This window comes from Coptis chinensis, chromosome 7, assembly GCF_015680905.1.
Source record: "Coptis chinensis isolate HL-2020 chromosome 7, ASM1568090v1, whole genome shotgun sequence".
NCBI classification, from domain to species: domain Eukaryota; kingdom Viridiplantae; phylum Streptophyta; class Magnoliopsida; order Ranunculales; family Ranunculaceae; genus Coptis; species Coptis chinensis.
This window is the reverse complement of record NC_141462.1, coordinates 35,360,250-35,377,390: the sequence shown is the minus strand read 5'-3', so window position 1 is coordinate 35,377,390 and position 17,141 is coordinate 35,360,250. Positions and strand designations below refer to the sequence as shown.

Here is a 17,141-nt window from a genome sequence, read left to right as displayed (position 1 = left end):
AACCTACGATGTATTAGATAATACATGTGAATCATACAATAGTCTATTAAAATTTGGAACTTGTTAGCGTCCCGCAAGTCCGCCAAAGAAAAGAAACGTGCACAACAGGCTAAATTTTTCACAGTAAGCTTAGTTTTTGTTGTAGACTAGTTTCCAGGTCCAAGCATTTGGAACCTGTAAGTGCAACCAAAAATCAGTATGCGGATCAGTAGCAAAATGTGGAAAATTCAAAAAATGAAGAAAAAATGCAAAAAAATGAAATAAAGGAAAGGTAGAAGATTGGGGGGTTTCCCCGTGGAGCAATTCCAGCTTGTAATGGAAGGTCCTTTGGTCTTTAGGATGGCAGCGATGCCATTTGATGCTAGCACTTTGCAGTGTAAAGAATTGTATTTTCTTTATCCGTTTTGGTACTACTCAACTTCCTTACTCATTGTTTTTCAATTTTTCTAGTTAGAGTAGGGTTCGTTCCAACCTAAAGTCTAGGATAGCGTTACAATTAGAGTTGGTTCAAGGGAAACTAGTGAGAAAGATTTTTGATGGTTTAGTTATATTCAAACTACTTAGCTTGATTTTAGATATCTTAAGTTACAAGTTATGTAAACATGCACCACTAAAAACAGAAATGGATAGATGGAAAGGTGTGGAGAGTTAAATCCACTCATGTGAAAAAAACTTTTATTGCTTGAATCTAGTTTATTGTATCTCTAATATTTATTGGAATTCATAGACAAATCTTAATAAAAATTAAAGTTTTGATCCCTAACAATATGTTCTTATTTCTAATATCAATTGCTAGTATGAGAAACAAAAGTACTGACTTATCTCTAAGAAATCACCTAAATTCCTAACTAGACTCTACACCAACTACCATTTTGGGGTAGGATATAAAGTCTAGTGTATTTGTCCTAAACAAATAACTAGAAATCAATAACAAAAGTTGTTCCTCACATGAGCATCATAAAACCCTCCACAAAGGAAGGTTTTAGCTCATGATCATTGGATGGATAGTTTAGACTAATTTAGATTATAATGTATTAAGAACAAGAGAAGTAGAAGAGTAATCAGTGCTGATTTACCTAAAATATGAAAAGTTTATTCAAAAAACTAAAGTGTTCTTAGTGTTACAAGAGAAGAATTCTAGAACTTGGAAAAAAAAACATGAAAGTGAAAATGCAAAAATGAGAGAATGAAAAGTGAATGAAAATGTGTCTAACCCCTTTACTCCCCAAATCAGCCCACACTTAAGCTTTCTCCCTTTTCCTCCCACGTGAAGCCACCTCCCACATTTATTACAAACCTATCTTCAAAACCAAATCATGCTAAAATTACACTATTTTGGATAACCATGCATTTAACCACATGCAAGGTGTCCATTTGTGTTAATAATTTGGCACTTTTGCCTTGATATGCTCAATGATTGATGACTCATCTTTTCTTGTGGGCTCGGAAAGTGGGTCCATATGCTATGTCCATTGGTGGGCCCGGACGACAATTTCTGCAAATTCTAGCCTGAGGTAGTCGTACTGATCATCTGGACAGCTTACTTGCCGAAACTAGAGTCCAGGTTCAAGAGATATGAGCTCCGAAAGTTGACACTTTTCTTCCTCGTCTTTATTGAGCTTCACACGGCTGATTTGGAAGACTTCAGATATACATCGTTCCTATGCTTTAACGCAGGTTTAACCAATATTTTCATGAAACCCTGCAAAAGTACAAAAATATAATTAATTCATGATTATTAGACACATAATTAACCAAATTGATATGTCTCTATGGGGTTTAATATTACAGTTTTGGGTTTATATCAATTATCTTACTCTCGATTCATGTTGAAATATAGTTCGAGTAAAGGAATCGTCCCATGCCTAACATTGAAGCACTTGTTCACAACTTAGCTAGACTATTCAAGAGAAACCTTAAATGAGAGAAGGCTTTAGGTGGAAGTTTTTATACTACACTTTACTTCTTTTAATTACAAGTTACAAAAGTTACTAATAACAAATTTATTCTAAAATGACTCAAGAAGATAGAAGAGAGAGAAGTGTGGAGGATTGATTTACCATGTGATTCAAACTACTATTAATGAAAGACATATTTCAATTGTTAGTTTTCATATTCACCTTGATTCATAGATAAATCAAAGTGAATAATTAAACTTTGATCCCTAGTAGAATTTTTTAATCTCTAAAGAGAATCTACTAGTATGAGAGATTAAATTAGCACCCTATCTCTAGAGCACTTCTTCAACCTCTAGTTTGTTTTCCACTTCTAATTATTTTGTAATTGAAGTAAAAATCAAACTTGTTAAATTTTAAGCAATTGAGTTACATCTTCATTAGTAGAGTTATCCTTACATGGGTTTATCTAGCCCTCCACAAGGGATGAATTAGCTCATGGTGGGATAACTACAACTAATGAAAATAAAGAAGAAGAAGAAGAAAAAGAAGAGAGTGAAGGGCTACAAGGCCACAAATCACAAGTAAATTGGCAAGTTTATTTAGAGCACCACCCCTCCTATTTATAGTTTCAAAGGAGTGAAATGGGTGGCCAAGATTACATCTTACATTTTAAATCCAAATGTTATAAATTAATCTACTTTTATAATGGAATTTATTTAATCTAAGTGGAGAAAGTGGGTGAATAGTAATTCTCATTACAAGATAAATAATTAGGAGTGGTTTGTGCATGCATATTGAGTGGAGAAAGTAGGTGATTACATAAGCTTTTACTTAATGACATCATGATGAATAGTAATTAGATTTTTACTTTGTCTTGGTTCGGACCTGTTTTAATTCCTAGTCCAGTAAATTGATAGAACCTATATACCATTGTGTAGAGCTTGTCGCGCTGATGGTTTTGACAGGTCACACGTCCAAAACGGAGTTCGGAGTCAAAAGATATGATTTTCTTAAGTTTCGTTGACTTTTCTGCAAGACTTGACCAGGGTTGACCCGGAATTGACTATTTTGGCCAGGCTTCATGGGCTTGATTTAAGCTTCCAATGGGCTTCTTTTAGACTTAATAAAAAGGCTTTGTTTCCAATTAGCATATTCACCTTGTTTTCATGCTAAAATACCGATTTTGTTGAAATTTCATCGTTTATATATCGAAATCTGTAAAAACATGAAAATACAATTAATTTGCATTTATTATACACATAATTAACTAATATGTAATGTCTCTACAATATTTATATTACATTATACACATAATTAACTAATATGTAATGTCTCTACAAGATTTATATTACAGTTTTGGGTGCTTATCACGTGTCCACACTTATAACATTGTGGGACTTTTCATACTTTAACAAGTATTAGTGTAATACAAGTGGAGTTTACCTCATTATGTATCTGATTGGAATGAAATAAATTCCTTACTACCCTTATGAAGTCATGTCATGTATTTGTATTTTTTAATTAAGACTTTTCGTATTCCTAATTAACAAAGAACTGCCATAAGTATCCATTAACAAGAAGAATTGGTCGGGGGGTGGGGGGCAAATTATCTTAAACTGTCCAGCATTGGATAAAGGACCAAAAGCTTAACACTATTGTAGATTTCTAGAAGGTGGGGGCTAAAACCAAAAACTGTTGATTCGAGTACCAGATTATTACTTGTCATTGCCATGTGGCGGGCAACCTAAAAAAATTAAGTAACAAAACAAATTTTCACAGAAAGTTCAACGCGAAATTGTAACGAACATTTTTATCGAAAAAAGAAATTGTAACAAACAGATTTTCATTGGAATTTGTTAGAGTTAAAGTTGAATAAACCAACTACCAGAACCAGATTTATCCAAAAAATAAAAATAAAGCTACCAGAACTAGGCCCATAAACATATATATACAACTGAAGGCCAAACGCTGAATACGGCTAAACAGTAGGGCCACAAGCTTTTTTTGCTGAATGAGCAAATTACAAATAATTCTTTACGTTATGTGCTCTGTGTTTTGTGTTTGATAGCATTGTTGTTCTTATTGAAAATTTGAGCTACATATATTTACGTATTATTGAGCGCGAAAGAGAGACGAAGGTGTGAGAAAAACAGATATGACTAAAGCTGTTGCTGAATCATTTCCCATGAATAGGGGAGAAGGTGTTTATAGTTACACTCAGAATTCCTCTCATCAGGTAGTCTTATTTATATACCATGAGAAAGTCCGTCTTTGTCAATTTGTCACAATTGTTTTGAAATATATTTTCGGGTTTTCTCATTTTAATTGATTGTTCTGATCTTCATATTTATTTCATCATGTAGAGAGATGGAGTGAATAGCAGTAAGGCCGTGATCGATGAAGCAATAGCTGAAAAACTTGATATCCTAAAATTTTCTACGTCAGATCCATTTACCATTGCAGACTTCGGTTGTTCCACTGGACCTAATACATTTCTGGTGGTACAGAATGTAGTGGACGCTGTAAAGCTCAAGTACCAGAAGTGTCCTAGCCTCAGCATGCATATTCCAGAATTCCAAGTTTATTTCAATGATCACATTGATAACGATTTCAACACGCTATTTAAGTCTATCCCTCTTGAGAAACAATACTTTGCGGCTAGTGTCCCAGGTTCATTCTATGACCGGTTGTTTCCTAAGGCTTCTCTTAATTTTGTACACTCCTCTTATGCACTCCATTGGCTATCCACGTTACCATCCGAATTGTTGGACAAAAACTCTCCTGCATGGAATAAGGGTAGGATCACTTATGCAAATGCACCAGATGAAGTTGTAAAAGCTTTTAAAGCTCAATTTGCGAAGGACATGAGTTCATTTTTGAATGCAAGAGCGGAAGAAGTTGTCCCTGGAGGATTGATGGGACTACTACTTATAGCTACACCCGATGATATTCCTTCTCCCAAGTCCATTTTCGCTGGACTTTTCGATCTCATGGGATCTTGTCTCATGGATATGGCCAAGATTGTACGTGATGTTCAATTCTGAAATTATATTCCATTATTTTAATTCTTCATATTCTGTTGTTATGTGTGATTCATTTTCTTAGTTCTAGCTCTGAACCCAAACCCATATTGACATACTACTCCATATGAAAAGAAAAAAGTCTATTACGTTACTGTTGTTAAATCTGTAACTCACAACTCTAGCAGCAGAAAGGATCAAGCAATGTGCCCAACTAAAACTGATTGATCAAATGCAGGGAATACTAAGCAAAGCGCAAATAGACTCGTTCAACATACCCGTCTACAGCACAACGCGCAAAGAGATGGAAGATCTAGTAGAGATAAATGGTTGTTTCACTATTGAGGACATGGCGCCATTGATTCATATGGCATCTGATGCTGAGAAATGTTCTAAGCACTTGAGAGCCGGCATGGAGGGTGTCTTTAAGGAACACTTTGGAAGTGAGATCATGGATGAATTATTCGACCGTTTAACCAGGAAAATTGAAGAGTCATTGATCCTCTCTGAAGGGTTTCTTACACCAAATGAATTGTTTGTCATACTTCAGCGCAAAGTTGGTAATTAGAAGATAATACCCATCTTTATCTCACTTGTATCCTCTTTTTCTTGAGAATACAAATGAAAAGCCGAAGTTAATTTAAGGCTATATATACTTGATTGTGCTCTTTAAAATCGCATGCTTTATTTGGGGTCATGACGAATTGAGTGATGCTCCCAATCTCAATCTATAACCTACTACTTAAATTCCACATCATAAAGAAATCGATGTGTGAACATCTCTTTCTATGCACTTCTCGATTTATAATGATGTACCTACATGATGAACAAGGAATTGATATTTGTGAGGAAAATCGCCACCATGGAGATCATCTATAAACATTAGCCCCTTCGAATACCTTATTCAAAGTTTGATGCAGAGTTGAGAAATCTGGAACTATTTATTTAACAAGATAGAATAAGTTAGATTTACCTGAGGAACAATCATCCACTACTTGATATTATTGACAACTACATAGCCTTTCCTATTTATCACTATGTTGTACACAATTTTGCGATGAAATATATGTAAAACTGCCGGCAAGTTTGTGTTGGAGTTATCCCTCACATGAGGAAGAAGGAGAGAATCCGGTGATGTTTGCGTAAAGAAGTTTGAGCGAGCGAACGCTCGAAACTAGTCTTGCCCAAGGAGTCTTGGAGTAAAAGAAAATTTTTTTTCTCAGCTTTTTCCGAAACAAGTCTAGTGGATTTTTTTTTTTTTTTTTTTTTTTTTTTTTTTAAGTGGAAATTTTATTAATACTGATAAAGAATTTTACAAATAATTAGGACAAGCGTGCAACAAGCTGCGCCGCAAATCCTTTCTGAATAGCAAATCCTATTCTTCTAAAAACAAACTCGTTAGAGCCAGCTGTCATAACATTACTGTCCATTGAAGTCTCTTGAGAAGCTCAACAATTTTTTTTTTTTTTTTTTTTTTTTTCGACATTCGAAGAGGGCGTGCGTGTAAAACCCCACATTTTTTGGGCTTTGGAATGAGTTGGGCCATTACTTCTAGTAATGGGCCCTAAGATGGATTTCTGTGTGCAATAATCCATGGGGTTAAAAAAAGGGAGAAAACAGAGAGAAAAGGGAGTTTCTCTCGGTCTCTCTCTCTCTCGGTCCTTTTTTTCCAAGCTCTCGTTCTTACTCTCTCTCTCTTGGGATTTAGAGGGGCAATCTCAGGGAATAAATTGGGTTTGAATAAAGGGTAGGTTAATTTGGTTATGGAAAATTAGTGGGTATTGATTGTTTGAAGGAATTGGGGGTTTCTGCTCAATTCGATTTCAATCGAAATCAACTTCAGATTGGAGCTATTATCTATAGTGGAGGAAGAGCCAACCAAAGATATTCGATACCAAGAGGTTTAATTTGTTAATACTACTAAAGGCAAGTACATCTACCCCTCCTCTTCACTAGTTTAAGTGAATCGCAAGTATCTCTACGTATAAATTCTCTTATAGTGATATTCAATTTAGCCTTGAATGCAAGAACTCATTAGATGGATGAATAATTAATTGTGTGTTTGGTCGCGCTATTGTTTGCTTGAACAATTATGTTTTAATTAGGATTTTTTGTCTAGCTAAATTGGTGCTTGTTGTTATTGTTGATTATATGGTCCTGACCTCACATTGTTCTGATGTGATTTGAATTATTTATTTGTAAATGAATGTTAAGTTCAGTTATACAATTTATTGTTTGTCATAATGTTTTGATATAGATGTTGAACGGTTGAGTCTTAGTGTTGAACTGTTGAGTTATAGTGTCGACTTGCCGAGTTATTATATCGAACGGTCGAGATAGATATAATACTAAACTGTAGAATTATTATATGGGTCTTTCGAGTTATAATGTTGATGTACTATATTTAGGAAGAACTACGTATGGCTTGATCCCTAAAAGGGTACGTAGGCAGCCACCTGACATAGCCGCTTCCATAGGTAGATACCCACCTCGTAGAGTTCTTTGTTTCGAAGGTTTGATCGTTGTTTTATTTCGTAACTATATATGTTAGAGCGTGCTTAATGTGATCTGTTTAATATCGAATCCTCACGTATTTTGCTTGGAAGAACTGATATTAAGTGATTCAGGTTTAATGTTGTACGTATGTCATTTGGTTACGAATAGACAGATGTAGGAATGGCATTGAGAGTAAGTTTTACTATAACTTAGATATTTATCGCTATGAGTGTCATTAATTCTAGTCGTGTTTGTGTCCACCCGGTTGCTATATTAGAGATATCTTTATTTGTTTAGTTTGTTTAACCGATATTAGTTTGGTACTCAAGTGATCTGGTACTTGTTAAGACGCTTTAATATCATTCTCTTTTGTATCTCTTTTAGAAAGTTTTATAGTATGTACTTATTGTTAAGGGCATAAACCTTTTGATAGTTATGGGATTTAGATGTATGTATGTTAGTTGGATTGTATAAGTTGTGTATTAGGGTTTTTGGGATGTTTGTATATTTAAAATTTTATTCTTATTCGAGGATTGGTTACTTGACTTAATTGGCATTAGTCGAGATGGTTAAGTGGCAGATTCTACGAATCAGTATATCTTTTAATAGTTGAATTTACGACTGAGGTATGAGGTTTTATATTTGGTTTGGATGTATTCTTATTAAATTTTCAGGTTTTGACAGATTATCATATTTATGAAATGTTGAAAATACAGATGAGACTCTGCCGAAATTTTTCAGAAAAGTCACGTATCTTAGGTATAAAATTGGTGAGATTTGGGGCGTTACAGTGCGCGCGCTTGAAATGACCTGTTTGAGGGCGCGCCCACGCTCAAGTCTATTTTCGTCAAAATTTCTATTTCTGAGAACCGCGAGTTTGCAGCATAAGAAAGTGGTTTTTGGCAAAACCTAAGAGACGAACGAAGCAACACAAGAGAGAGAAAGAAACCCAATTTTAAGAGAAATCAAGATTGAGAGAGATAACCTTTGCAGAGACAAAAAACCAGTAAAGAGAGAGGATTGATCTAGTAAGGTGAGAGACTGAAAGGAGTAATTGTAATCTTCCTTCCCACATTATAAAATGGTTAGCTCTTGTGGAAGTAGGCACCATTGGCCAAACCACGGTATATCTTTGTGTTGTGATATACTTTATCTTCTTTACATTATTATCTGTTGTTAATAGTTGTTTAGAGAGTTGGGCATGCTAGGTTGGTTGTAGTGGATATTTAGAATTTTTCTGGAATATTAGTTAGTTCAAGTACAAGTTATCTATGTAGTGGGGATCGATTGGTATCGTTATTCCCCAACAAGTAGTATCAGAGCCAGGTTAGATTAACCTAAGTTGTTATCCGAATTTTACTCGGAAGGTGTTTGGCGAAATTCCTGAGAGAAGATTTGAGTTTAAATAACTTGTAGAGATTGACCATTCTATGAACACTCGCATGATTAGTCTGAATGAATAGAGGTAACTACACCTTGTGGAAAGCTAGGATGGAAGACTTGCTCTATTGCAAGGACATGGCACAACCCATTGAAAATGGAGGAGTAAAACTAGACACAATTGACGCGAATGAGTGGAAGACGCTTGGTGAAAAAGCGATGGGTGCATTAGTTAATGGATTGACAACAATGTAATCCGCCTTGTATCCCAAGAGACCACAGCTTTCAACCTGTGGAAGACTTTAGAAGATCTCTACGAGAAGACAAGAAAGGACTCACAGAATAGCTCCTGTCACTCAAAGATCCTTGTTGCAGAAAAGCAAGAGAGAGGCAAAAGTAGAAAACCATCTCATTCTAGAGGTGATGACAAAAGAAAATCTAGGAGCGCGAGCAGACCTCCTAAGAAAGACTTGTCGTGTGCTCATTGCGGTATCCAAGGCCACTTCAAGTATGAATGCATAGAATCGAAGAGGGATGAGAAAACTAGTACCGTACAAGAAGACAAGTTAGAGTTGAAAGAAAGCACCGCTAGTAGAGACTCCACAGTCATAGCTTCAGAAGGTGAAATAGGAATTGTGTCAGATGGTGACGAGTTATGCTTGAGCACATCATGCCAGGGTATAGAGTGGGTGGTAGATACAGGTGCTTCTTACCACGTCACACCCCACGAGAGTTTCTTCACTACCTACAAATCGGGTGATTTTGGTGAGGTGAAGATAGGCAACAATGAAGTCTCAAAGATTGTAGTCATTGGGGATGTTCATATAGAAACCAATGTCGGCTACACCTTGACACTCAAGGATGTAAGACATGTCCTTGACATTCCGCTAAGCCTAATTTCCGCTGGGAAGTTAGATAATGATGGCTTTTTAAACTCGTTTGGTAACGGGGTATGGAAACTGAGCCGAGGTTCTATTGTAGCAGCCAAAGGGAAGAAAACTGCTTGCTCTATTTATAAGACACATGCTAGTTTGTGTAAAGCAGAAGTAAATGCGGCAGAAGAAGAAACTTCCTCCGAACTATGGCACAAGAGACTGTGTCATATTGGCGAAAAAGGCATGAAAATTCTTGCCAAGAAAAATGTCTTGCCAGACATTAAAGGCACGCATTTAAATAGATATACTCATTGTTTGGTAGGAAAGCAACACAGGGTGTCTTTCCAAATATTCCCGTCTCACAGAAAGGACAATGTCCTTGAGCTAGTTCACACTGACTTATGTAGTCCTATGAAAGTAAAGTCCCATGGGGGAGCTTTATACTTCTTGACTCTCATTGATAATGCGTCAAGAAAGATATGGGCATATAGTTTGAAGACCAAGGATGAAGCACTTGGAGTGTTCAAGACTTTCCATAGCATGGTGGAAAGAGAGACAGGGAAGCCTTTGAAGTGTATTCGCTCAGATAATGGAGGTGAGTACATAGGGCCATTTGAAGAGTATTGCAAGAGTCATGGGAATCGTCATGAGCAAACCGTTCCCAAGACACCGTAACAGAATGGTATAGCCGAGAGAATGAACTGGGCCATTGTAGAGAGGATGAGATGCATGCTGTCTCACTCTAGGTTACCTAGAAGTTACTGGGTAGAAGCAATGTGTACCGCCGTACATGTAATCAACCTATCGCTATCAAAGCCTCTAAATAGTGATTATCCAGAGAGAGTATGTATGGTCAGGCAGAGATGTTGATTATAGATACTTAAGGGTATTTAGGTGTAGGGCATTTCTTCATATTCCCAAGGATGAGAGATCCAAGCTTGATGACAAAGCCAAGCAGTGCATTTTTCTAGGTTATGGGGATGAGAAGTTTGGCTACAAACTCTATGATCCGATTAACAAGAAGGTAATCCGAAGTCGAGATGTTATGTTCTTGGAAGACCAAACCAAAGCAAATTTCAAGGAGGGTGAGAAGCTACAAGCTTTCACTAATAATCTTGTTGATTCAGAACTAGAAGTTCCTACTGTGGAACGTGCAGAAGGCATTGAGAATGTAGAGAACCATGGGTTTGAAGCTCATAATGATGATCCTATTGCTCCTGATGGGATAGAACCTATTGATATAGAAGATGCAAATAAAGTGCATGAACCACCACCTGAGCAAGAAGAAGTGCATCCTCCTGAGCCACAAGAAGATGGTGTAAGGAGGTCAGACAGAGAGAGACAAGCTTCAACCAGGTTTCTACCACATACGTATGCTTTACTATCTAATGGTGGAGAACCTATGTACTATCAAGAAGCTATTGAAGGTACAGACAAAGAGAAGTGGTTGAAGGCTATACATGATGAGATGAATTCTTTGCATAAGAATCACACTTATGACTTAGTTGAGAAACTGAAAAGAAGAAAAATTCTCAAGAATAAGTGGATCTACAAAGTCAAGCATGAGGAGAATAATCCATACCCAAGGCACAAAGCTAGCCTTGTTATGAAGGGATTCGGTCAAAGGAAAGGTATTGACTTTGATAAAATTTTCTCTCCTGTAGTTAAGATGACTTCTATCAGGGTGGTATTGGGTCTGACCGCAAGTATGAACCTAGAAGTTGAGTAGTTAGATGTTAAGACAACTTTTCTTCATAGAAACCTTGAATAAGATGTCTACATGGACCAGCCAGAGGGGTTTGAGGTCAAAGGCAAGGAGCACCTAATATGCAAGCTGATAAAGAGCTTGTATGGGTTGAAGCAGGCACCGAGACAGTGGTACATAAAGTTTGATTCCTTTATGGCGAAGCAAGGATACAAGAAGTCTGCTTCCGATTATTGTGTGTTTGTTAAGAAATTTTCAGATGGGGATTTCATAGTGCTCTTGTTGTATGTGAATGATATGTTGATAGTTGGCCCGAACATCAACAAGATATCCAAGCTGAAGAAAGACTTGAGCAAGTCCTTTGAGATGAAGGATTTAGGCCAAGCAAAGCAGATACTTGAGATGCAGATCACTCGTGACAGAAAGAGTGGGAAGTTGTGGCTTTCTCAAGAAAGCTATATTGAGAAGGTGTTGAAGAGATTCAACATGGATCAAGCGAAGCTAGTCAGTTGTCCGCTTGGTGGCCAGTTCCACATGACCAAAGAGATGTGTCCAAAGGGTGAGCATGAGCAGAGTCAGATGGAAAATATTCCATATGCATCCGTAGTGGGCAGCTTGATGTATGCAATGGTAAGTACAAGACCAGATATTGCTTTCGCCGTTGGTGTTGTAAGCTGATTTCTGTCAAATCTGAGTAAGGAGCATTAGGAAAGTGTTAAGTGGATATTGAGATATTTCAAGGGCACTTCCAAATCGTGTTTATATTTTGGTGGAAGTAAGCCCTTACTTGAAAGCTACACTGAGGTAGACATGGCAGGTGATGTTGATTCGATGAAGTCCACCTCCAGTTATCTGGTTACTTTTGCAGGAGGAGCATTTTCTTGGCAATCTAAGTTGCAAAAGTGTGTTGCCCTCTCCAATACAGAAGCCGAGTATATTACAGCCACTGAGTATTGTAAATAGATGCTATGGATGAAGAGGTTCTTCGATGAACTAAGGCTAAAGAAGAAATAGTTTGTAGTTCTATGAGACAGTCAGAGTGCCATCCATTTAAGCAAGAATCCGAGTTTTCATTCTAGATCCAAGCACATACATGTGCGTTATCATTGGATTAGAGAAGTACTCAAAGAAAAGTATTTGTGCATTGAGAGGATCCATACCGACAAGAACGGGTCGGATATGATGACCAAAGTCTTACTGAAATGTAAGTTTGATGTTTGTTATGCTACCGCCTGAATGGTAGCACACTCTTCCTGTTGATTTGGAAATTACATGGAAGTATCCCCCCTCACTGTTCGGGAGGAGGAGATTGTTGGAGTTATCTCTCACATGAGGAAGAAGGAAAGAATCTGATGATGTTTGTGCAAAGAAGTTTGAGCGAGCGAACGCTTGAAACTAGTTTTGCCCAAGGAGCCTTGGAGAGAAAGAAGATAGTTTTTTTTCTCAGCTTTTTCCGAAAACAAGTCTATTGGACTTTTTTTTTTTTGAAATTCGAAGAGGGCGCGCACGCGCTTGAAATGGTTTGTCTTAGGGCGCGCCCGTGCTCAAGTCTATTTTCGTCAAAATTTCTATTTTTGAGAACCGCGAGTTTGCAGCATAAGAAAGATGTTTTGGCAAAACCTAAGAGACGAACTAAGCAACACACGAGAGAGAAAGAAACCCAATTTTGAGAGAAATCAAGATTGAGAGAGATAACCTTTGCAGAGACAAAAAGCCTATAAAGAGATAAGAGTGATCTAGTAAGGTGAGAGACTGAAAGGAGTGATTGTAATTTTCTTTCCCACGTTATAAAAAGATTAATTAGCTCTTGTGGAAGTAGGCACCATTGGCCGAACCACAGTATATCTTTGTGTTGTGGCATGGTTTCTTTTCTTTACACTATTATCTGTTGTTAATAGTTAGTTGTTTAGAGAGTTGTGCATGCTAGGTTGGTTGTAGTGGATATTTAGAATTTGTCTAGAGTAGTAATTGGTTCAAGTACAAATTATTTGTGTAGTGGGGATCGATTGGTATCGTTATTCCCCAACAGTTTATTTGTCCATAAAGTAGTGTTAAAGTCAATAAAGTAGAGCTAAAGTCAATAAAGTAGAGCTAAAATAGAGCTAAAGTCAATAAAGTAGAGCTAAAGTCAACATATTTTACTCTCTATCTCTATTTTACTCTCTATATATAGAGAGTAAAATAGAGATAGAGAGTAAAATATGTTGACTTTAGCTCAACTTTATTGACTTTAGCTCTATTTTAGCTCAACTTTATTGACTTTAGCTCTACTTTATTGACTTTAACACTACTTTTAAAGGGATAGAGAGCCATTGGACTCAGCGTAAGAGACTATAAATAATTAAACTGTCTATTAGGATATATTTTTATTATGTCCTGCATAGTACAAAATATCAGGATATAGGTATTTATCGATATTCAATTTTTGGATATGTATCGTGGATATATCCCCCTCTTTGGGGATATTTGACATTGTTCCACATGCAAATATCATGGATATATTTAAAATATCGACAAATATCGTGGATATTTCTTGATATATCATGATACATTATTTATATTTATTTGAAATATAATGGTAAATATTAAATAAAATTGTTATATACATAAAATATCGCAAAATATCTTCAAATATCACAAATATCATCGAAATATCACCGATATTTGCAGTCGTATATCTCTGTACATATCGTGATATTTATATATCTTTCTCTGAAATCTGGATAGATATCCCCAAATATCGCGATATATCGGGATATTTTGTACTATAATGCCCTATGTGATCTATAACTTTGTGGTTCTTGTTGATTCTGAGCTATAACATGTCTTAATTAAGAGTGAGAATTGAAAGGAGGGGAGAAACATAGACATGGCTAAAGCTGTATCAGAGTCATTCCCCATGAATGGTGGAGAAGGTGTTTCTGACTACAAGCCGAATTCTCTCTTGGTGTAGGCTTACATAGCATATATATAAGAAAGTCTATATCAACTTCACTAATTAATTGATTATTCATTTATCTCTAATGAAGTACTATTGAAACTTCATGTTTCATCATGTAGAGAGGAGTGACTAGCGACAAGTTCATAATAGATGAAGCGATCCGTGAAAAACTTCGATATCAAACGTTTTTTAGACCTCAAATCCATTTACAATAGCAGATTTTGGTCGTTTCCACGGGACCTAACACGTTTGTCGGTGGTACAAAACATATTGGACGCCCGTAGAGCTCAAGTACAAAAATTCTCTCAGTCTCAGCACCCATATTCCGGAATTCCAAGTTTATTTTAATGACCACATTGCTAACGATTTCAACATGCTATTTAAATCCATCCCTCTTGAGAAAAAATATTTTGCGGCTGGTGTAGGGGAGTAATATCCTCATTAAGGAATATCACGCACGCGTGAAGCATAAGCGAACTCAGGACATCGACCTCCAAGACCGATCTGTGAGCAGCTTTCTTGTGAAGACATATGCGCGCAGCATAAGCGAACTCAGGACATCGACCTCCAAGACCGATCTATAAGTAGCTCCCTTGTGAAGACATACGCGCGCAGCATAGGCGAACCCAAGACATCGACCTCCAAGACCGATCTGTGAGCAGCTCCTTTCATGTAGGTGGTACGAACAAGGATGTCTCAGTACGAACAAACGGCCAGAGACAGAACGGCTCAGATAAAGTCACCACCAGGGGTAATCATTACCAAAATCTTACTTGTACTTCCCACCACCGGGAAATAGGGACTACCGCGCCAACTCCCAATCATCACACGACTTATACTAAAACCAGCCCAACACTCATTCACAATCTCCACCTTACACGTGTGCAAAAGACACACGTGTCTCTAGGATTGACACTTCCACAAGCCTATAAATACCACCTACTTGAACTACGTGAGACCTGATTCCTCTTTCCCCTAAAAAAACCAAGAGAGGATACGTAGGCAGCTCGCTCATCAGCGAACTCGGTCTCTCCAGAAAACTTCAACCCATTCCCCTTTCTTCACTACATCTAAAGGAAAACCAAAACGCCCCTTTACACCTAGTGTACCAGGTTCTTTTTATGGCCGGTTATTTCCTCAGAGTTCTCTTCATTTTGTACACTCCTCTTATTCACTCCATTGGCTCTCTGCGGTACCATACGAATTGTTGGACAAAAACTCTCCAGCTTGGAATAAGGGTAGGATCTCTTATGCAAATGCACCAGATGAAGTTATAGAGGCGTATGCAGCTCAATTTGCAAAGGACATGAATTCTTTCTTGAAAGCTAGAGCTGAAGAACTTGTGCCTGGTGGATTGATGGCACTACTACTTATAGCTTCCCCAGATAAAATTCATTCTCCCAAGTTAGTTTTATTTCGCCTTTTTGATCTCATGGGATCTTGTCTCATGGATATGGCCAAGAGTGTAAGTAACGTTCCATCTCGTTATTATGTGTGATTTTAATATGTGGACAGTACATACTCCCTATGAACAGAAAAACGTCGTCGCTTGTATTCACACTGACCTGCCCAAAAATATTGTACGAGGAAATTTGTCGTATGCTGCACCAAATCTTTGATAAAAAATGCTACTTTTCCACTAACAGAAATTTGTTTTCCCAATTCTCTCCCACATTCCAATTGTGAAGATTCACGCAAACTACTCAATGTATACTCTCACAGATGCCCTGTGCCCCTGTCCAGACTTTCCAGTTAGTAATCTTTGCATTCAAAAGGTTCTACGAAGACTCTTGTAATGCCTAATTGCCTATGACTCTCTAACAGGCACATTCGTCTATTCAAGTAATATTTTGTGTTGTTGTTTTAAACCATAACTCTCAATTAAGTATAGCATATTCCTGATCAACCAATGTATCTACTTAAAACTGCTTGATCTGAAATGCAGGGAATACTAAGCGAAGAGGAAATAGACTCATTCAACTTACCTCTCTATTGCACAACAGGCAAAGAGATGGAAGGATTAATAGAGCGAAATGGGAGTTACACTATTGAGAAAATGGAGCCATTTCTTCAAATGGTACCTAATGCTGAGACATGTTCTAAGCACTTTAGAGCCTGGCACGGAGGGGGTTTTTAAGGAACACTTTGGAAGTAAGATCATGGATGAGTTATTTGACCGGTTTACCAAGAAGATTGAAGAGTCAGCAATCCTCTCTGAAGGCCAAGTTACACCCAATGAATTGTTTGTCATTCTCAAGCGCAAAATCAGTAATTAGAAGATGGCTATCTTTTTACTCAAACTTGTGCGTGCTTGTGTAAATAATTTTATTTCTGGATGCTGAAAAGTTTTAGTCGGTTGAAGGCTACAATAACTTTGATTGTGCTCTACTGCTCTTTTAAATGCTATTTATAATTCTTTGCTAGATGAACAAATTGGCTGATGCTCGCTCAACGCTCGGTCTCAAGTTGAGACTCTCAAGTCTCAACCTATAACATATCTACTACTGTACTATTTAAATTTAACAATGCACAAAAAATGGACATATGTAGAAGGACACATCTCTTTGCCTCTTTGCACAGAACCTATGCAAAAATTTAACAGTTTTTTAGATTTCCACCCTCAGCAGCTTTGCCAATTAGACTTCCACCTCCAATTTCACAGCATGACAAAGTCAGCCCTCTTTGACTGAATGACATCCGGTTAGTACATATACAATGTCAAATCTACCCCTCACCATGTAAAATTACCAAAATACCTATTGACTCTTCCAAGACCAAAATCAATCAAATTGCCACTTGGCACCATCCTGTGCATTTAATCCAACA

The 17,141-nt window shown here is 37.2% G+C and overlaps 2 protein-coding genes across 2 annotated transcripts; both read left to right on the top strand.

Annotated features, from left to right (window-relative positions):
* The first annotated feature begins 3,929 nt into the window (after window positions 1-3,929).
* On the top strand, window positions 3,930-5,569 carry LOC147487286 (loganic acid O-methyltransferase-like). Its single transcript, XM_086572615.1, has 3 exons — window positions 3,930-4,134; window positions 4,262-4,921; window positions 5,157-5,569. Exons 1-3 carry the CDS (start codon window positions 4,054-4,056, stop codon window positions 5,484-5,486), a joined length of 1,071 nt encoding a protein of 356 aa, XP_086428741.1. The 5' UTR covers window positions 3,930-4,053; the 3' UTR covers window positions 5,487-5,569.
* An 8,674-nt stretch (window positions 5,570-14,243) lies between these two features.
* Window positions 14,244-16,703, top strand: LOC147487285 (putative S-adenosylmethionine-dependent methyltransferase At5g38100). The gene is made up of 3 exons (XM_086573999.1): window positions 14,244-14,289; window positions 15,392-15,780; window positions 16,261-16,703. Exons 1-3 carry the CDS (start codon window positions 14,244-14,246, stop codon window positions 16,450-16,452), a joined length of 627 nt encoding a protein of 208 aa, XP_086430125.1. The 3' UTR covers window positions 16,453-16,703.
* Window positions 16,704-17,141: the final 438 nt, after the last annotated feature.

Excerpts from the sequence above, each read along its gene's own strand:
- LOC147487286 (XM_086572615.1), top strand. The coding sequence starts at position 4,054 with ATGACTAAAGCTGTTGCTGAATCATTTCCCATGAATAGGGGAGAAGGT. Across the intron at positions 4,135-4,261 it reads CTCAGAATTCCTCTCATCAG|AGAGATGGAGTGAATAGCAG; the intron begins GTAGTCTTATTT and ends TTCATCATGTAG. Across the intron at positions 4,922-5,156 it reads TCATGGATATGGCCAAGATT|GGAATACTAAGCAAAGCGCA; the intron begins GTACGTGATGTT and ends GATCAAATGCAG.
- LOC147487285 (XM_086573999.1), top strand. The coding sequence starts at position 14,244 with ATGGCTAAAGCTGTATCAGAGTCATTCCCCATGAATGGTGGAGAAG. Across the intron at positions 14,290-15,391 it reads CCCCATGAATGGTGGAGAAG|GAAAACCAAAACGCCCCTTT; the intron begins GTGTTTCTGACT and ends CTACATCTAAAG. Across the intron at positions 15,781-16,260 it reads TCATGGATATGGCCAAGAGT|GGAATACTAAGCGAAGAGGA; the intron begins GTAAGTAACGTT and ends TCTGAAATGCAG.